Source organism: Suncus etruscus, chromosome 8 (genome assembly GCF_024139225.1).
Source record: "Suncus etruscus isolate mSunEtr1 chromosome 8, mSunEtr1.pri.cur, whole genome shotgun sequence".
In the NCBI taxonomy this organism is placed as follows: Eukaryota; Metazoa; Chordata; class Mammalia; order Eulipotyphla; family Soricidae; genus Suncus; species Suncus etruscus.
The window spans coordinates 43550623-43573198 of record NC_064855.1 but is presented as its reverse complement, the minus strand read 5'-3'; the positions used below and the strand labels follow the sequence as shown (position 1 = coordinate 43573198).

The following is a 22576-nucleotide window of genomic DNA, read 5'->3' as shown; positions in this document are numbered from 1 at the left end:
TCTGTGGGTCTATGAAAAAGTTATTGCCACTGAACACATGGTTTTCATCTTTTAGTATTAAATTTAAAAACTTGAACTGAATAGATAGTACAGGGGTTAGTTAAGGCATTTGTCTTGCATGAGCTGACATGTCCCTGGCCCCAAATACAATGACCTAGGTACAACCAGGAATGATCCTTGAGCTCAGAGTCAGGACTAAACTGGGTGTAATTCCAAAACTAAAAACTAATACCAAATGCTATTGTAGTGTAAGCTTATTCCTTTAATGTTTATGAAATATTTCTATGTTTATTGGCAGGTATAAAATGTTTGAAAACCACTATTACAGAAAATTTGGAGCCACTATCTTGTGGCTAAAAAGCTTGGCATATTTATTTTTATTATATGTGAATTAAAGATAGCATCAATCTACCATCTTTTGTGCCTATAGCATTAAATATTAATTAATTAGATGGAATAATAAACATCCAATAAACTTAAAAATAGCAAAGCTGCTTCACATCTTTGGCAACTAAAACAAATGTTGGCACAATCCCACATTGAAATTTGTGATACCTTCCACCTTTGAGGCCCTGGTTTCTTCCTAATTGAGAAGAATTCACACAATCTATAGACTTTCAAAGTCTGAAGCTAGGTCCTGGGATACTGGGATCCTAAAAGAGGCCGAGAAGATTTGTAACTACCATATAAAAAAATGTTTGGTAATTTTAAATATGAAAACTAGCCCTTTCATTTTTCCCCTAGATTGTTTGCATTACTTTTATAAGAGTTGGTTCAATATAAGAACTCTCAAAAATGTATATCATGTTGCTGTTTTTTCTTTAATTAAACACAGCAATGCAAATCTTTTTGCAATATAAATTTGTATGTTCATTTATATCATGTCTTGGAAGGTGTTTTATGTTCACATAGAATCACATAAATTCAACTACGCATGTTTGCTTGTTTTTTTAATTTTTTTACTCTGGGCAGTGCTCGGAGGTTGCTCCTAGCTCTGCATTCAGGAATTATTCCTGCACAGGTGACTATATAGGATACCAGGAATTAAATCTGGGTTGGCCACATGCAAGGCAAACACCCTATCTGCTCAATTTTGTCTCCAAAACCCAACCATTCATGTTTTTTTTAGGAACTTATTTAGCTAAGACCAATACTAAAATCTATTATAATGATATCATGCTTGCTCCTAAAACATATTTGGAATGGACAAAAATGAGCAGTTTAGTCATCCTGTAGCACACAGACATCTTAGGATTTTTCCTAAGCCACTGGTCCCTTCAACACCATCAGGACTACACTACCAGATTTCTAGAACATGTTAGGGTATTGCTCAGGTAAACCTTTTCTCATCTGTCCTTGATCACTTACCATGGTCCCTCCACACTCAAGCAGGTTCCTCTTAGTGGCTGACTTCCATGATCTCAGCACAGCTCCCCAAAGGCAGGCTGGATCTCATCTGTCTCTTTTATTCTCCAGGAACACAGAGTAGGATGTGGGACCCAGTGTCTGAGGCTTCAGGTCTCTTATTATGATGCTCATAGCTTCATCCAGGTTTTGTGTCATAGCTTCTGGTCTCCCAAGGACCTGCTTTGTTGTTATTTTTCTATTCTTGCTAGAGCTCTACAAAGGGAGAGGGTTGGGAACCTCCATGCATGTCTTTCTTTCTTGTTGAATGAATAGGATCACTGGATCGTGCTACCTCCCTCAATTATCTTGTTCAAACATTTCTTTGCCTTGTTGCTAACTAAAGTTTCCTTTTTCTTTTACAGACAGCTAGCTCCTTGGTTGTGGCTGACTCTAAAGTTTCTGGAATCTACAGTTGTATGGCTTCCAATAAAGTAGGGGTTGTAGAACGAACCATAAGATTTTATGTCACAGGTAAGACACATGCCCACCACTTAATACAAAACCCTGTGATCTAAGACTCACTTCAGCCTTGTTTGCTTATGGTTGCTCTTAAAACTCGAGAGATATGCATTTTTAAAAGAAAGAAAGAAAGAGAACATCCCATAGAATTGTTGAAGGTTCATTCTTGCCCTCAGGAATAGAAATCTACAGCATCATTGAGTCTCCCAATGAGTTATTACTCTGAATTATCTTCTGGAACTCCTTTCTAAGTAGGCCTGAGAACTGAGAATCTCACATGTGTACTTTTTCCTTCCTTCCTTCCTTCCTTCCTTCCTTCCTTCCTTCCTTCCTTCCTTCCTTCCTTCCTTCCTTCCTTCCGTCCTTCCTTCCGTCCTTCCTTCCTTCCTCCCTCCCTCCCTCCCTCCCTCCCTCCCTCCCTCCCTCCCTCTCTCTCTCTCTCTCTCTCTCTCACCCCTGGCTCTACGCACAGAAATCGCTCCTGGCAGACTCGGGGGATCATATGGGATGCTGGGATTTGAACCACTGTTCTTCTGCATGGAAGGCAAACGCCCTACCTCCATACTATCTCTCCTGTCCCCCACATGTGTACTTTGAACTCCCCTTTGTACCTAGCACAGGTCTTGTTCAAGCATAATCCAGGAAATCAGTTGTAGTACATGTGATGAATTATTTTGAACCAAGAGAAGCTGATCATTTTACTGCTTTAAGTAATTTCAACTTTGGGGGGAAATAAAACTCTCCTGTAGAAATCTAAAACTGAACTTTGTCAACAATAATTGATCTCTTTTTTGTAGCATTTGTGAAATTTTAGCCTTTTGACAGTCTGCAAATCATAAAACTTCCAAGGTACACAAATGGCACTCCCTACGTCCCTGCATGGGTACAGGAAGGAAGTTAGTAGCTCAAAGTATAAAAACAATTGCTTGGCTCCACACTCCCCCCAATTTTTTGAGGAAACCTGGGGAGGTTGCCAACTCTGGAAACTTCACACTGTACTGGTCAGACTGCAGTATTTTGCAGCCTAAAAAGAAATAGGCGATCCATTATCATGAGACAGATGGGTAGGCAGCTTATAGAGAGCCTCCTGCACTGTTTGCTGCCCTTAGTGAAGGCATGTCATGGGACAACTCCTTGAGTGGATAGATTCTCACAGAGCCTCAGAGCTGGATGGCACTTTAGAGACTGCTTTTTTCCCTAGCTCCTGCATGTTCAGGATGTTCCTGCATGGCATTTGGAGAGGTGATGGGGGAAGAAGGCTGTGCTGTCCAGCGCACAGTCTACCTCCCTCCCTTCCCCACCCCACTCAAGAAGTAGAAAGAACATTATCTTTGGGTTTATTTCAAGGAGAATAAAGTCTTTTCTTCTTCTTTTTTTTTTTTTTGGGGGGGGGGGGGGTTTGGGTCACACCCAGCAGCGCTCAGGGGTTCCTCATGGCTCTATGCTCAGAAATCACTCCTGGCAGGCTCGGGGGACCATATGGGATACCAGGATTTGAACCAATGACTTTCTGCATGAAAGGCAAGCACCTTACCTCCATGCTATCTCTCCGGCTCCTTCTTCTTTTTTTTTTCCAAAGTCCTTTCTTGAGACAGTATTCTATAGCAGCCTTTCACAGATTGGTTCTCTAATCAATGTTAGATGATTTAGAATAATTAAATGGAGGGGTTTAGATTGTCCTTCATAGCTCATTGAAAACAAGTTACATCTAAAGTCCTACCTACTGTGTGTCTTATTTAAGGTGCCAAAGATAGAACAATTCTTCTAATCTGAACATTCAAGTTTATACAAGCTTAATGCTATGAACCAAGATAGTTTGTTGCTAGACTGAGCCTTAAAGGGTGTCAGTGAAGCCCTGTCTTTCTAGAAAGACATTCCTAATACCAAGACACTAAATAAATGTTAAACTATACATAAAACCACTAGTATCCAAAGGTATATGTGAAAAATGAACTTATTATCATTGAGGCACGTATAAAATTATACGTCTTGTCAGCACGTTCTTGTTTTTAAAGGAGGGCCTGAGTGATACCGTGAGTAGGGCACTTGCATTGCATATAGTCAACTCGGGTTAGATCATTGGCATCCCATATGGTCCCCTGAGCACCATCAAGAATGATCCATGAATGTAGATCTAAGAGTAAGCCCTGAGCATTGCTGGGTGTGGCCAAGTTTATTTTGAATAAATAAAAGAAATTAACTGCATTTAAATCAGATCCAAGAGGCTGGAGAGATAGCATGGAGGTAAGGTGTTTGCCTTTCATGCGAAGGTCATTGGTTAGAATCCCAGCATCCCATATGGTCCCCTGAGCCTGCCAGGAGCAATTTCTGAGCATGGAGCCAGGAGTAACCCCTGTAAGTAAGCTGGGTGTGACCCAAAAATAAAAAAAAATAAAAAAAAATCAAGATCCAAAGTAGTGCTATTTTTGCTGTTTTATTTACTGAAATAAAAATAGTTACTTATACCTTTATATAGTTGATAAAATACCTATTATATTACTTATGTTACCTACTTTAAAAGGTATTTTATCAACTATAAAACTGCTAAGACTCTTCATTTTAAATAAACTGAAATAACATTATTAAATACAATTTAGACTTTCATATGTCAGCTCAGTAGCTGCCTACAGAGGGCTGCTGGGAATTCTGTTGCATAACACAGCTCAAATGCACTGAGCAAGAAGCAAAGCGTGGGGAAAGAGTGGAATTGGGTGAGGGAGAACAGTATAATACTGAAATCATTGGATAAAGGTGTCTTCCCTCACATTTCCATACCCCCATTTGTCTTCCCTTCTGAACCTATATATCCAAAACCCTGGAAGTAAGCACAGACCAGTTCTCTGGTCTCAGGAGGCCAGAGCTAGGAAAGAGGCCAGAGACAGAAGATATATAAGGAGGGTGACAGGGCCTCTGGGTGGACATGCCTCCTTGATCCCAAAACTCTTTATATTGAACAGCACCTTCTAATGAGCTGGAATACTGACCTGTCCTGCTTGAGCTGTGGTGACAGAAGCTATCATGAGGACAATAGAACATCATATTCTTTTTCATGGGTGTCAGTAGTACTCATTGCAGCCTTACATCTAGCTTCTCCGAACATGGAGTAGTTTTCTGCCATCTATGCATGGTATTGCTGAAAAGCCCCAGCTGGTATAGTTGAATTCAGACAGAAATTCCATTTCACCTCCTACCCCATGATATGATTCACACCCTTGATAGGGTTGAAAACTTTTCTTATCCACAAGAAGGAGCAATGAGAATTCAACTTGAATACACCCACCTAATGTTTGCATCTTTCCTCTAGAAATTCAAAAACTTTCATCTTAAAACTGAGCACAAAAATCACCCAATCAAGTCCCCAGGGCCTGGAATGATACTTTTCTAAATTGTTTTCTTCAAGATCTAAAGGGTTCTTGTTTTTATTGGTGCTAATATATTAATTGCATTTGGTTTGGGGGGGTTGTTTGTTTTTGTTTTTTGGGCCACACCCAGTGACGCTCAGGGGTTACTCCTGGCTGTGCACTCAGAAATTGTTACTGGCTTGGGGAACCATATGGGACGCCCGGGGATCGAACTGTGGTTCATCCTGGGTCAGCTGTGTTCAAGGCAAATGCCCCACTGCTGTGCCACGGCTTTGGAATCTGCGTTTATTATTTTTAAATCATATTTTCCTTAAATCTTTGTCACACAAATTATTTTTACTGGCAATGAGACTAAATACTGTTAAGAATGTTACCCTTACATGTAATTTTTTCCCTGGAAAATGAATATATATTTATGCAGTGTATAATGCTTTGAAAAGCCTAATATATAACTGCTCTAAATAAAAATGACTAGATTTGAGTTCTTTTTTTAACAATTAAAAAAATAAAACTAGGGGCTGGAGAGATAGCATGGAGGTAAGGTGTTTGCCTTGCATGCAGAAGGACAGCGGTTCGAATCCCGGCATCCCATATGGTCCCCCAAGCCTGCCAGGAGCAATTTCTGAGTGTAGGGCCAGAAGTAACCCCTGAGCGCTGCCGGGTGTGACCCAAAAACCAAAATAAATAAATAAATAAATAAATAAAACTGTTTTTATGTGTTATAAATACAGTACTACATATCATGCCACCAAAGTGTCAGTAATATATAGCATGGTGTATGGACCTTATTTCCACACCCCTCACCAATCTTACAACCAGCTCTCACCCACTTTGATACCTCAGTTCCACAGTCAGTCCCATAGTTTCTTTTCATTAGACTTTACTCCCTTGCTTTGTTTCTTTATATGCCATGTATGTTTGAGATCAGATTTAGATACTTAGGCACTTATGATATCCCTTTCTTAAAAATGTATAACAACTTCCAAATGATGCTATCACCTTTCAAACAATAAGAACCATAAGGCCAGAGAGATAGCGTGGAGGTAAGGCGTTTGCCTTTCATGTAGAAGGACAGTGGTTCGAATCCCGGCATCCCATATGGTCCCCTGTGTCTGCCAGGGGCGATTTCTGAGCCTAGAGCCAGGAGTAACCCCTGAGTGCTGCCGGGTGTGGCCCAAAAAAACAAAAAAACAAAAAAAATAAATTAAAAAAAAATAAGAACCAGTCATCTCTGGTCATTAGAATTCTTCACTATTTCAATCCTAAACTGTGGCATTCACTTAAACATAGCATCTATTCAAAACAGTCAAATTTTCTGGTAATCACTCTTCTAGAACGTTCTAATTATTCCACAGTAAAAGACTTGATTTCAGTTGATGATTGATATTTCTTCTTCGTTTTTTCATTTCTAGTTTGTCTTTGTCTTAACTCATTCCACATATTTGATCTGACCAAGTCAAGAGGTCTTCCCCCAAATAAGCACCTTGGGGAATAGTAATAAATTAATCTTTAATTTAACCTAAGGTTAAGTATGTCTTCTGGCTAAAGACAGATTCTTCTCATGACACCTCATAAGATGCCATGATTGTGTTACGTTGGTTCATGGATGGATATTGGTTATGCCAGATGATTATACAGAATAAGCAACAGACACTTAAGTGTGGGAATATTTCTTGTTTTCATTATTATAGTTCAGAGACAATTCTTTCTTGGGTCTGTTTTTGTACTCAGTTAAAAAAAATTGAACATGAATTAAGAAGAGAAATCCCTCTGGGTTCATTAACTTGCTTAGGACATTTTATTTATTATCTTCCATGGGTCAAAAAGTACAAAAGGTTGATGCCGATTGATCTAAGCAATAGAGCATCAGCTCAAGGAGACTATATGAAAGCACACAGCAAGTTATCTCTAGTAGCTGTCTTTCATGTGAGAAATATACTTTAAACCCTGTTTAGTTCTCTTCCCATGTGTGTGTATTTGCTGTTTTGTTGGCACTCAGCATTACTATGGGTGTGTTAGCAATTACTGGTGGTGAAACAGGAACAGCTCTGCCTTATCTCCCTGGTTTCCCAATGTCACTAAATGCATTTTATTTTGAGATTCCTGGTGGTGCTTGGCAAAGATAAACAAAATCTTCCATCAGGAAACCTGTGAGCTATTTCCACAGGAAGTTTCAAATCACTAAAGTAAATAGAAACTCTCTACATGATCTCAGTGGTGTTACTTGGTCTCGCCTGGGTTATAATGACCAGGATGAAACCATGGAGATGGAAAGTCTGAGATCTTTTAAGAAATTATTTAATTGCACTCACTGTATATAATATCTATTGTGGTATCTGCGTAAATGATAATTGTTAATGTTTTGCCCTCCAAACTTTGAAAATGTTCCATATATAAAAATTTGCTGAACTAAAGAGAGTATTTCTGAAACCTTATTTTTGTGTTAAAAATGACCATCAGAGTTGCTTCTGCATTTTCTGACACATTCTTAGATTTTCATTTTAAAAGCTCTCTCTCTTTCTCTGTCTCTCTCCCTCTTGTTCTCCCTCTCTCTCCCTCTCTTACTCCTCTCTCTTCTCTCTCTCTCATTCTTCTCTTTCTCCTCTCTCCAAACACTGACAGCTTCATAAGCCTCTGTTACCACCCACTCCCAGGTTTCAATTGAATACTTTGGCATTTCTTCAGACGTGACACTTTATAATAAAGCCAAAGCCCAGAAAAATCAGAAAAACAAGCAAAGTGAGATTTAGGAAAGAGTTGATATGGTATCTAATTTTGGACTATTGTCCCTTAAGGTTTAAAGGTTTCTTTAGAGCTTTGTGTGCAAAGGATAATAATAATAACAGCACAACATAGAGCTTTTCATCTTCAAAGTACTTTGTAAAATGTTGGCCCAAATTCATTGCTCAAATACTGATCTTCCACTATTAACAAGTAAGGGAGGTTTTTCAGAGCAGGTCAATTCAGGGCCAGTAACCAATGATTTTTTTAATCCTCTGGTTAAATGATCCCAAATGAGATTGAGGAACTCTCAGAACAAAAGCTAAATAATGAGCCAGGGTAAGAAAGCTCTGAGGAGAATTCAGTGTTGGTAAAAAGACTTGTGATTTGGGAATTGGTAGTTGAAAATAGACATGAGAGAAAATGGTTTTTAATGATAATACAAATGTTTCCTATGCTTTTTAGAGTAAATCTTACTTGAAAAATTATTCTCTGCACACCTCTTCCTAGACTCCCCACTTTGAACTCTTCCAATTTTATTGTCTGTGATAAAATAAAATTAAATAGTTGCTAAGTTGAACTGTCACCCCAAAGGAGGCCAAAGCTAGTGACCAAGTGCTTCCTTATCTGTCCCCTGTGCCAGGCGAGTGCAGGGAAGGTCCAGGAACAGCAATCTGAGGAGTATTCTATTCATGTTCATGGTGGAATTGAGAAGGCCATTACTTTTGACTGAACACTCAGGATTTAAGTGGCATTGATTGAAGTTTCCAATTCAGACTTTGAGTTTCCTTGCTTAGACTTCCTCTTCTTATAACTAAATTTTGATGGAATGAACTTAGCTCATTCATACCTCCTGCATTTGATGAGTTCCCCTAAAGTAGAAAAATACTCCAGATTTCAAACTGATACTGAGAAATTGTAGGTACAGTTCTTAAAAGCTTGGATATTTCATGAGAAGATGTGATTTTATTATAAACTGAATTTTTTTTTATTCTTCTTGCATAGATGTGCCAAATGGATTTCATATTAACTTGGAAAAAATGCCCACGGAAGGAGAGGACCTGAAACTGTCTTGCACAGTTAACAAGTTCTTATACAAAGACATTATTTGGATTTTGCTCCGAACAGTCAATAACCGAACAATGCATCACAGTATTAGCAAGCAAAAAATGGCCGTCACGAATGAATACTCCATTACTCTTAAACTTGTCATCAAGAATGTTTCCCTGGAAGATTCAGGCACCTATGCCTGCAGAGCCAGGAATATATATACAGGGGAAGAAACCCTGCAGAAGAAAGAAGTTACAATTAGAGGTGAGCACTGCAACAAAAAGGCTGTTTTCTCTCGGATCTCCAAATTTAAAAGCACAAGAAATGATTGTACCACACAAAGTAATGTAAAACATTAAAGGACTCCTTAAAAAGTAACAGTTGTCTCATATCACCTTGATTTATTGTCACTGTTGCTAACTTTCCAGCTCAGAGGAGATGCTCCTCCCAAAATGAGTTTGGAGTTGATAGGAATAATAATGAGACTCCCCTAGTCCCAGCTCTGGGCTCCCCGATCAGGCTGAGGCTCTCCCAGGCCAACTGGGTGCGCGTTTGGATTTGGAGGATCCTGCAGTGCCTTTTCTGTTTTTGTGCTTTCCGCTATCTTCTCCTGCCTGATACACAACTTGGGACTGATCCTTTCCTTCCACTTTGATGCCAACTTCTTTTTATTTTTAAGTTCTGAAAGCTGCACAAACTGAAAATAATTTAAGCAAATGAAGGTTTGCCAAAGATGGACATGAATAAGCTCATTTTCAACCTCAGAATGAATACAGTTGAATTTAAAACTCTGCTCGGACCTTTGCCTGGTTTCATTTCCTACTATTGCATCTGCTCTTGATTTGTAAATAGCACCCAGATAGCAAGTTATAATACTTATTTATTTGAAAATGCTTTTGTTTTTAACAATTAAGCACATTAATATTCCACTGGAGTTTCTAAACTGGACTCTAGGGGTGCAAAATGTTGGTGTAATTCAAAGATGTTAAAGCTTTATCACAGTAAGAATGATGGAAATCTACCCAATAAACTCAATTTTCTCTTGTCATACAATTCTGGGTAGCTAATGGACAAGTTCAGAAAAGGATTTTCTCCCCTTTGTCTCTGAGTGGACTATATAGTCATTGATAGCACCTAAGAGAAAATGGGTAGGTTTTAGATGGAAATATTTGGTTTCCCTGGTTATGCTGTTTAATTGTTGACATTCAAAGATGTAGGACATTCTATCAAGGAAATATAGGCTATTGTGAGCAGAGACAGTATATGTCAAACTTTGTTCATCTAAAAATTTACCTTCCCAAAGCATAAGATTTATAAAATAAGATTTATAAAATCTTAATAATAATGAGATTCATAAGATCTAAATTTGAAAAAGGGTAAATCTAATGAAAGCAGAATTTAGTCTTTTAGAAGTTCTTAACTCTGAAATCAAGATATTGTAATCTCATTTTGTTTTATTTGAGAGAATTTTGACTTCTTCACCAACTTAATGTGCATTTTGTCATTTTTATTTATGATTTATTGTATGTGGCTTGTATGAATGATTGAAAAACAGACTATAATGATCAAAATACCCACGGTAAAGAACACAGTGGCTAGACTGTGTTATAGGAGGTGACAACGTGACAACTTTTCAGGCTTGGGAACACACCAGTCTGTTTCCTTCTTTAGGTAACAGACTCAGTCCCACGGCTAAACTTGTCTTTCACATGGGAATTGCTTTTGTCAAGTATGAAAGAGTAAACAATAGCATTTCCCCAGAATGCCAGTTTTATGAAGTCCCAAATGCTCTGAAAACAATTAGCAACCTGGAAGTTGTCAGCCCAAGGGAAAGAATAATCGATTGTATCTTAAAATTTACCTATGGCTCTTTTGGACTAGTGTCTTTGTTCATTATAATGCTCACTGTTCTCTCAGGAAATAGTTCCTTAGCACCCCCAGAATTTGGGGCCTCCACTTTATACTAAAACTAAAGTAGGCTGCTGAAGGAACTGCTTGTCTTAAAATGGTGAGCTGGATATGCCGTGGCTCTCCTTTTCTTCCCTGCCACATTACAACTGCAATTTTTGTGGCAGAGGGCAAAGTTGTATTTAGAAGAGATCATGTTAAGAATTTCATAGAGTAATTTAATTGCCAGTTGCAAAATTAATCCTTCCAGAAGATTTTTAAAAAGAGGTTTGGGAAAAAAACAAAAACAAAAACAAAAAAAGAGGTTTGGGTATTTATTAGTGAACACTGCAGTGAAGGGAAAAGCAAGGACTAGGCAAACTGATTCTAATCAGAAAATGATTGAAATAAAGTAGAGGACTTCTACTTCATGGTTCTGAGTCCCTCTAAAAGAGAACAACCGAAACTGTGTGGAAGGGACCTAGTAGAGTTTGGAACTATAACACTGAAAAGCAAATGAGCTTAGTGAAGCTTAGCTTTGGCTACTGATGACCAACAGACATATTCCATTCATTCTTGATTTTCTTCATGTGATGGGATCAGCTCCACTTTAAGTTTTAGAGTGCCATTACCTATTTTCAAATAAGTCACCTAGTTTTAAAAATATGGGTTCAATGTTCCTTTCTTATTTAAAATATTAAATTCAGTTACTATCATGACCATCAGAGATTAGTAAAACATGACATGTCCTTAGTTGTTGGGTCATTAAGAAATAAGCCAACCATAAGACTGTCAAGTTAGAAAACTTTGTTCAGAAATGGGTACCAAAAAAAACCCAAAAAAAAACCCAAAAAAACAAAAAACCATGAACTGTAATGTTGTATGTTTTAGACTTGTTTTGTATTTTATTGAGAGATCTGTTTATTTCCATAGTCCTTTATGCTTCTTTTGTCTGAAGACATCTCTTATATAATGCATTGTTTTCTAATGCACCTATCAGGGAAGTTCAAATCATGTTTGTTGATGATGTTTAAAGCTATAGAAATAATGTGGGCGCTGCTGCTCTGTATCCAAACTTCCCTTGCATAAGGTCTGTGAGCAACACAAAGTTAAATATTCTAAAGAGGGACTATTAAAAGTCTAACTCATGAGCCAGCACTGTGTCTTAAATGAGATTTGTCAAAATTGACTTAATACTATAGTAGTAATACTAAGTAGTAATACTAAGTAGTAATAACAAAATTTATCTTTATTATTTTGTCATGTTTCACTGATGTTTTTGAGGTCTTTACCATGGAAAATGTTTAAATTGTAATAATCAAGCATGTAAGAATTATAAAATGGAAGGTTCTTGTACATGCTGAATTTTCAAGTAGGACAAGCACTTTGACAGCTTACATGGAACTTAAATGCAGAAATGCTGAAATGGTTCTGCTACAGAGGGCAAGATAGTCTAGAAAAGATAGCCAACAGGGTCAAGAATCACTGTGCCATTTATTCATGTCACACTGTGTTTAAGAGTTTATAAGTCAGAGCACTGCCTTCATATTTTTTTGCCTTAGATTTTATGTTGTTTTGAATAGTCTAATAAGCTATGGAAGTCAAAATTGAAGAAGTCTGTATCCTAACAGAGAATAACCCTGCCATGTTATATTCTATGTCAACATTTATAAAAGTTATGTGATCGATATACATTTGAGATTTCTAAATTGATTTCTAAACTTGAGATTTTTAAATTGCTGTCATGAATGCTAATATTGAGAGTTTCCCTGCAGGAATAAAAAGAGAAAGGGGACTCGGCAGAATCCTGCAGAGACCTGGAGTCAAAGCCATTGCAATGTGTCATCTCTTAGAGCTTTGTAATCACTCCTAAGCTGCTTTCACAGTTTTAGTACAATAAAATGAGAAAATCAAAAAATGGTCAGAGAAAGCATATACTGTATAATTGAAACCAGTGACGCAGAATGCGTAAGTGATGCCGAAACTCTTTTGATTTCTGTTCCAGAATTTGCCACAAGCGGGGGAAAGGATGATTTGGGAAGGTGGGAAAGACATTAGTTGTTTTTCAGTCTTTTTCCCATGGAAGCTTGAGCTACCACTCCAGCACCCGCCTACCTAGAATGTAAACCCATCAGCAGGACTGACTACACCTTAACTAGCGACACTGGCTTGTGGGTGGCCTTGGGGGACCCTCATTGCTATGTGGGATTTTAATGTTGTCATGTATTGCATCTTTATGTATGAAATTCATTTTGTTGTACTATATTGGTTGACATTTTATTAAAAATAAATTGTATTGTATCATATTTGTATGTTTTAAGAGAAAATAATATAAAATACAATATTTGTACTATTATATAGTACAAAAACTACAAATCTGTGCCTCTGCCTCTTGAATTAATCCTTCGGGTGCTTGCATTGGGGAAAGGGGTGGAAAAAGAAAGAAATCAATAAAACTTTCAAGAAATTCTCCTGTTTGGTCTGCTGCCTTACAGTGGGGGTTACAACAGTAGAGTAACACATATGCCCTCACAAACATCAATAAGCATCCAGAATCATATTAGCTTGTCACTAGAATGATGCATATGTATGTAAAAAATCATTGTAAGACTGAGTACAGAATCTTGGTTTTCATTGAAAGCTCTGAAAATGTAGAAAAGATATTCTTCAGAAAGAGAAGATAGGAAGAAAAGCAATCTAAAACTATCCAATCTTCTTATTTATTTTTATTTTTATATTTATGTTTATGTTTATTATTATTTATTCTCCTGTTTTATATTCTTCTGTTTAACAAAGTTTGATTTGTTGTAGCAACATAATAAGTTACCCAGAAAAGAGAAATTTGGGGAACAAATGAATTAAGAATTTCATGTCAGTATGACATATGAATGAAACCTTTCAGCCAAGTCTTGCCATTGCAGTTTAAGATGTTGCTATGTATGAATAACCATAAATAAAAGTACTAACAGCTCCCTTTCTTTATTCACTAGATCAGGAAGCTCCCTACCTCCTGCGAAACCTGAGCGATCTCTTTGTGTCTGTCAGCAGCTCTACCACCTTACGCTGTCAGGCTAATGGGGTACCCGAGCCTCAGATAACCTGGTTCAAAAACAACCACCAAATACAGCAAGATCCTGGTAAGAGACTTGTTCTTGTGTTTTCTTTTTCATCAACCCCTTTTCCCTGGTAGTTCTTCCTTCCACGTAGCTAGAACCTGTTCTGATAGAGCTTCTGATAGATTCTTGCGATTTACTACAACGATCTCAAATGAGGACTAGGAGAGCCCCTTTCTCTTTACTAGAGGCTTGGAGGTGGGGGATATGCAGTGTGAGAGATCAAATCCAGGTCCTTAAAGTGTAATCGACACTTACTCATGACCAAAATCAAAAAGCCTTTAAATGTGAATCTAAAACTCCAACTGAAATCTCCATTCAAATTTGTTGCACAAAAAGGGTTATAACCTAACCATCCCAATTTTAAGATCTTTACCTTTGAAAGGTGAAGACTTTACACTCAACAAATCCAGAATTGATTACATCCTATGCTCCTCTGGCACTGTCATCCTATTCTTTATCAAACAAATGATTAAATAATAATGTCTCCTCCACCCTGCTCTTCATTCGATCACCACTTTATACCTACTAAATACTAAGTATTTCTCAGATACCTCCTCTTCTCTGCTTTCTTGGTTCAGGTGCTCATAATCTCCCCTAGACATCTACATGGTTTCCTGGCTGGTGCCACCAAGTTATTTCCACTCTTTATTATCTAAATTCATACAGAAGAACAACGAACGTTTATATAACTTCTTGTTCATCCTCCCTAGCCTTGAACTTCACATTCTACCAATTGCCAGACTCCTACAGGTTAGCATAAAACAGGTTATGCTACTTCAATCCCCAGATTCTTTTTTTGAGTATTGTGTCTCTACTGCCTAGAGCACCTTCTATTCCTATAATACCTAACCATCCCAGTAGATCTCAAATAAAATAAGGAGATCACCTTCTAGAAAACCTTCACAATTCCTGCAAAGAGGAGTCAGTACATCCATGACAACTATAGATGTTTCTAGTCTATCTTACTAAGTTGCTTTCTAATCAAAGAGTCACACATGGCTGTATTGCCTATACCTATTTCTAATGATCTTGCAATTATTGTATGTTATCATCATACCATGTATTCAGTTGGAATCTTTGTCTTATTTGTTTCTTTTGCCTCTATCCTCAGAACCTAGCATAATTCATGGCAGTCAGTTAAGGTTTTATTATTTTTTTTTGAAAATCATAGTAGCTTTATTTAGTAGCACAAACTATACTTGGTGGGGAATAAATAAAAAAATAATCAGAATTTTTTAAATAAAAAAGACTTTGAAATATCTTTAATCTTGTTTGTAAAAGAAAAAATTTAGTTCAAAAAAATAAATTTAGTTAGCCAAGATTGACATACTATAAAGATAAGCATTTTCAAGGCCAGAGCAATAGCATAGCGGTAGGGCATTTGCCTTGCATGCAACCAATACAGGATGGACCTGGTTCGATTCCCAGTGTTCTATATGGTCCCCAAGCTAGAAGCAATTTCTGAGTGTATAGCCAGGAGTAAAACCTGAGCATCACTGGTTGTGGACAAAATAAAATAAAATAAAATAAATAAAATAGGGTAAGCAGTTTAATAGAAAATTAATTTCTTGAAGCATTGTACTGAAATGAAAGGATAAATGGACACATAAATAAATAAGAACTTGTGAAATACTCTTGTAACACTTCCCTTTAGAGATTCAGAATTATAGTATAAGAAGACGTGTATCAAAAAACTCAAATGAGCTATGGTTTAAACCTTAAAAGTTCCATATTCCCCAAGTTACTGAATCACAAAATCTCTTTTATGAAATCTTACCATTGTGTTAGATGGTTCTTGAAAACTTGTAAATTTGGCTCTAGTTGCACTTGTATATGGTAAATGGGGGTGAGGGGTGTGTGGAGAGGGAGTTACAGATGAACCAGGTTGGAGAGCTCATGGCCATTCTGAGACTAGAGGAAAAGCAATGTAACTACTACAAATGGGAAAAGTTGACGAGGGGCTTAGAAGCCAATCTTGACAATACCCTCAGTGGAGAATTTAAACAACTCACTTATTCTTATTCTTAGAGCTTCTATTTCCTTTTTGATAAAACTGGGGTGACACTGGCTATACAAGAATATGGAAAGGTTTCCCTGAGAGTATGTAACTAAGCTGACCAAGTGATTGCTTATTAAATTCAGGTATTCAGGTATTCTGACCCACCTCATTTATTGTTTAAGGAGTAGTCAAAAATGATTAAAAAGCAGCGGAGAGAGCATAAAAACCGGCTAACCTCTGCAAAAGCTGGCTCCCTGTGTGTGACACCAGGCGGGGAAAATCCGCGAAAGTACACCGGCCCAGTGGGGCTCAGCTGTGAAAGACTGTGAGTGTGACCTGTCTATGTCTGTCTACTGTCCTCTTGCGTGAAACTCTTGCGAGTGGGGCAAAAAGAGGCTCAGAGGAGCACGGCTGCTCCGCTTCGCTACGCGGCCGTGCACTCTTTCTAAGGAAAGAACTCCATTGCAACAAGAAGAAAAAATCACACTAAGAACGGCGCTATATCACAGAAGCAAACATTTCTCTCTGGACTGTCTTCTCTGTTGCATGCTCGGGCCTAAGATTTGACCCAGTGTGAGGCTTCATCCACGGAGGACTCCCCTCCCTTAGAGGCAAGTCAGCCCATCCAGAAAGAGAGGAGCCAGAGGAGTGTGCTGCCTACATCATATAGACAATGAATACCACCACAACACGTAGAAAAACCCACAATACAAGTGTGACAATGGGGAAACAACGCAGGCCAGCATCAGACATAGAGAATGAAGATGACAATTCTGAGGACCAGATAATGACTGAACAACTAATCAACCTCTCAGATAAGGACTTTAGACTAGCAATATGGAAGGTGCTCAACAGACTCCAAGAAACCATGGATCGAGTTGAACAGAACACTAATAAGAACCAAGAAAATATGAAGGCAGAAATGACAAAACTCCAAACTGAAATAACATGTCAACTAACAGGCCTGAAAAACTCAGTAAACGAAGTGAATGACAAAATGGATAAGCTCTGGGACAGGGTATCAGAAGCTGAGAATAGACTTGGTGCTGTGGAAGATGAGATACATAACAATTCCATACAGCAGGAGAGATTGGACAAAAAACTTAAAGCAAATGAGCAGACAATGGAAAAATTAGTCAAAGAATGGGAACAGACGAAAATAGAAGTCTATGATAAGATCAACAGAAACAACTTAAGAATCATTGGAGTCCCAGAGACCCAGGAAGAAAATTTCCAGGAAGAATCAATGGTCAAGAACATCATTAAAGAGAAACTTCCAGAGCTAAAGAATATATGTGATCAAATCCTGCATGCCCGAAGAGTACCAACCAAAAGAGACCCCAGAAAAACCACCCCAAGACACATCCTAGTCACAATGACAAATCCCACAGATAGAGACAGAATTCTGAAAACAGCAAGATCAAAAGGGGAAATCATGTTCAAGCAAGCTTCCCTGAGATTTACAGCAGACCTGTCACCAGAAACGCTCAATGCCAGAAAGCAGTGGTGGGATATTGTGACAAGACTGAATGAAATGAATGCTTCACCCAGAATACTATACCCAGCAAAACTCACTTTCCGGTTTGATGGAAGAATACATGGTTTCACAGACAAAAAACAGCTCAGAAACTTCACAGACACAAAACCAGTCTTAAGAGAAAAACTGAAAGACCTTAATCTAAGACAAGACTACCCAAAAGACACACCAAATTTTGAAATAAAGATGGCGTTAAATCCCAGGACAATTCTTTCTCTCAATGTCAATGGACTAAATGCACCAGTTAAGAGACACAGAGTGGCTAAATGGATCAAAAAACTCAATCCAACCTTCTGCTGCCTACAAGAAACGCACCTGAATAGTCAGAACAAACATAGACTCAAAATAAAAGGCTGGAGAAAAGTTATCCAAGCAAACAACACCCATAAAAAAGCTGGAGTGGCCATACTAATATCAGATAATGCAAACTTTATACTCAGGAAGGTTGTAAGGGACAAAGACGGACATTTTATATTAATCAAGGGGTACGTAGAGCAGGAAGAATTCACTCTCCTAAACATATATGCACCGAATGAGGGGCCAGCAAAATATTTAATACAACTGTTGACAAATCTGAAAAATAACATCAACAACAACACAATAATTGTGGGGGACCTTAACACGGCTTTGTCAACACTGGACAGGTCAACCAGACTGAAACCCAACAAGAATATACTAGACCTGAGGAGAGAAATGGAAGAAAGAGGCCTAGTGGATATATATAGGACACTCCATCCCCAGAAACCTGGATACACATTCTTCTCCAATGTACATGGGACATTCTCCAGGATAGACTACATGCTGGCACATAAAACATACCTCCATAAGATCAAGAGGATAGAAATTTTGCAGACTACCTTCGCTGACCACAAGGCTCTGAAATTATTTGTGAACTCCAAAGGGACTCAGAAGAAACACTTTAACACCTGGAAGTTAAACAGCCTCATGCTCAATAACCAGTGGGTCCGAGATGAAATCAAGGAGGAAATAAAAAGGTTCCTGGAAACAAATGACAATAAAGACACAAACTCTCAGAACTTATGGGACACAGCAAAAGCAGTACTGAGAGGAAAATTTATAGCTTTGCAAGCACACATCAGGAAGGAAGAAGGAGCTTACCTGAGTAGCTTAATGACACAGCTAATAGAACTAGAAAATGCTCAACAAAAGGACCCAAGAATAGGAAGACAGAAGGAAACAACAAAGCTGAGAGAAGAAATCAACGAAGTGGAAACTCAAAAAACAATCCGAAAGATCAACGAAAGCAGAAGTTGGTTCTTTGAAAAAATAAACAAGATTGATAGACCACTGGCAAACCTAACAAAGAAAGAGAGAGAGAGAAACTTGATAACTCGTATCAGGAATGAAAAAGGAGAGATCACTACTGATATGACAGAGATTCAAAGGGTAATCAGAAACTACTTTGAAAAACTCTACGCCACTAAAAATGAGAACCTGGAAGAAATGGATAAATTCTTGGACTCTTATAATCTTCCACGGTTGAAGGAAGAGGATGTAGCATATCTAAACACCCCCATCACCATTGATGAAATTAAAACAGTAATCAAATGTCTGCCGAAAAACAAAAGCCCAGGTCCAGATGGATTCACTAATGAATTCTATCAAACTTTCCAAGAGGAACTACTGCCAATCTTGGCAAGACTCTTTCATGAAATTGAACAAACAGAAACACTTCCAAATAGCTTTTATGAAGCCAACATCACCTTGATACCTAAACCAGACAGAGACGCTACCAAAAAAGAAAATTACAGACCAATATCACTGATGAATGCAGATGCAAAGATCCTCAACAAAATCCTGGCAAATAGGATTCAATGCCTCGTTAAGAAGATCATCCACTACGATCAAGTAGGTTTCATCCCAGGAATGCAAGGCTGGTTTAACATCCGTAAATCTATCAACATAATACACAACATCAATAACAAGAAAAATAAAAACCACATGATCATATCAATAGATGCAGAGAAAGCATTTGATAAGGTCCAACACCCATTCTTGATCAAAACTCTCAGCAAGATGGGAATGGAGGGAACCTTTCTCAATATAGTGAAGGCCATCTACCACAAGCCAGTGGCAAATATTATCCTCAATGGAGAAAAACTGAAAGCCTTCCCTCTAAATTCTGGCACAAGACAAGGCTGTCCTCTCTCACCACTCCTATTCAACATAGCACTGGAAGTACTTGCTATAGCGATTAGGCAAGAAAAGGATATCAAGGGAATCCAGATAGGAAAGGAAGAAGTCAAGCTCTCACTGTTTGCAGATGACATGATACTCTACTTAGAAAACCCTAAAGACTCTATCAAAAAGCTTCTAGAAACAATAGACTCATATAGCAAGGTGGCAGGCTACAAAATTAACACACAAAAATCAATGGCCTTTCTATATACCAATAGTAATAAGGATGAAATGGACATTAAGAAAACAACCCCATTCACAATAGTGCCACACAAACTCAAATATCTTGGAATCAACTTGACTAAATATGTGAAGGACCTATACAAAGAAAACTATAAAACTCTGCTCCAAGAAATAAGAGAGGACACACGGAAATGGAAACACATACCCTGCTCATGGATTGGCAGGATTAACATCATCAAAATGTCAATACTCCCCAAGGCATTATACAGATTTAATGCCATCCCTCTAAAGATACCCATGACATTCTTCAAAGAAGTGGATCAGACACTTTTGAAATTCATTTGGAACAATAAACACCCTCGAATAGCTAAAGCAATCATTGGGAAAAAGAATATGGGAGGAATTACTTTTCCCAACTTTAAACTGTACTACAAAGCAACAGTTATCAAAACAGCATGGTATTGGAATAAGGATAGGTCCTCAGATCAGTGGAATAGGCTTGAATACTCAGAAAATGTTCCCCAGAGATACAACCATCTAATTTTTGATAAAGGAGCAGGAAATCCTAAATGGAGCAGGGAAAGCCTCTTCAACAAGTGGTGTTGGCACAATTGGATAGCCACTTGCAAAAAATTAAACTTAGACCCCCAGCTAACATCATGTACAAAGGTAAAATCCAAATGGATTAAAGACCTCGATATCAGCCCCAAAACCATAAGATATATAGAACAGCACATAGGCAAAACACTACAGGACATTACAGGCATCTTCAAGGAGGAAACTGCACTCTCCAAGCAAGTGAAATCAGCGATTAACAGATGGGAATATACTAAGCTGAGAAGCTTCTGCACCTCAAAGGAAATAGTGCCCAGGATACAAGAGCCACCCACTGAGTGGGAGAAACTATTCACCCAATACCCATCAGATAAGGGGCTAATCTCCAAAATATACAAGGCACTGACAGAACTTTACAAGAAAAAAACATCTAACCCCATCAAAAAATGGGGAGAAGAAATGAACAGACACTTTGACAAAGAAGAAATACGCATGGCCAAAAGACACATGAAAAAATGTTCCACATCACTAATCATCAGGGAGATGCAAATCAAAACAACGATGAGATACCACCTCACACCCCAGAGAATGGCACACATCACAAAGAATGAGAATAAACAGTGTTGGCGGGGATGTGGAGAGAAAGGAACTCTTATCCACTGCTGGTGGGAATGCTGTCTAGTTCAACCTTTATGGAAAGCGATATGGAGATTCCTCCAAAAACTTGAAATCGAGCTCCCATACGATCCAGCTATACCACTCCTAGGAATATACCCTAGGAACACAAAAATACAATACAAAAACCCCTTCCTTACACCTATATTCATTGCAGCTCTATTTACCATAGCAAGACTCTGGAAACAACCAAGATGCCCTTCAACAGACGAATGGCTAAAGAAACTGTGGTACATATACACAATGGAATATTATGCAGCTGTCAGGAGAGATGAAGTCATGAAATTTTCCTATACATGGATGTACATGGAATCTATTATGCTGAGTGAAATAAGTCAGAGAGAGAGAGAAAAACGCAGAATGGTCTCACTCATCTATGGGTTTTAAGAAAAATGAAAGACACCCTTGTAATAATAATTTTCAGACACAAAAGAGAAAAGAGCTGGAAGTTCCAGCTCACCTCAGGAAGCTCACCACAAAGAGTGATGAGTTTAGTTAGAGAAATAACTACATTTTGAACTGTCCTAATATTGAGAATGTATGAGGGAAATGTAGAGCCTGTTTAGGGTACAGGCGGGGGTTGGGTGGGGAGGAGGGAGATTTGGGACTTGGGTGATGGGAATGTTGCACTGGTGATGGGTGGTGTTCCTTTTATGACTGAAACCCAAACACAATCATGTATGTAATCAAGGTGTTTAAATAAAAAAAAATTAAAAAAAAAAAAAAAAGCAGCGGACCCAGGACCAATGGTGATTTGAATCTCAGCATCCCAGCTCAGGAGTAACCCCTGAGCGCCACCGAGTCTGGCCCCAAAACAAACAAACAAAAAAAACCAACAGCAAAAAAAGGTGAAGAAGAGCTAAATAATTTTATTAAAGTATCAGACAAACCTAAATATCATAGCAATACCCTCTCCCTGCTTCTTTTGATCAAATTTTTGAGTGCCAAGAGAAGACTATAAAAAGGTATCTCATATAATTTTTTTTAATTAGGTGTGTGAGGAAGTAGGACTGGGGAGAAAAACCTTCAAAGAAGGGACACAATGGTGGGGAATTTTGGTTGTGGTTTTGTGGTCTACTCCTGATCTACATTGCAGGCCCTATTACATATATTTTTACATACAATCTCTATAAGTTTTGTTTTAATATACAATGAGCATTTGAGTTTAACTATACTAATTTGTCTATTCTCTCCCCTACAAAATCCCTCTCTTCCCTTTATTTAGTCTTTAAAACTATTACAACTTTTCAAAAATAATTTCATTAATTTTCCAGAGATAATTCCTTACTTCTACATAGTTTTCAAAATTTTATGCAAACTATCCCATCTGAGGCAGAAAACCCAGAAGTTAATTCAATATACTCTAATTCTCTGACTGCGCTTCTTATTTTGTTCATGTCCATACCTTCAAAAATGTCAACTCTGG

General features: G+C 38.0%; 1 protein-coding gene across 1 annotated transcript in view; it reads left to right on the top strand.

The window, feature by feature from the left end:
* The window catches only part of FLT1 (fms related receptor tyrosine kinase 1), a 207377-nt gene that overhangs the window by 84191 nt on the left and 100610 nt on the right, over positions 1–22576 (top strand). Inside the window, exons 11-13 of the mRNA XM_049778458.1 lie at positions 1770–1878; positions 8955–9263; positions 13877–14023. Coding sequence (XP_049634415.1) covers positions 1770–1878; positions 8955–9263; positions 13877–14023 — 565 coding nt within the window. The remainder of the gene's footprint in view (positions 1–1769; positions 1879–8954; positions 9264–13876; positions 14024–22576) is intronic.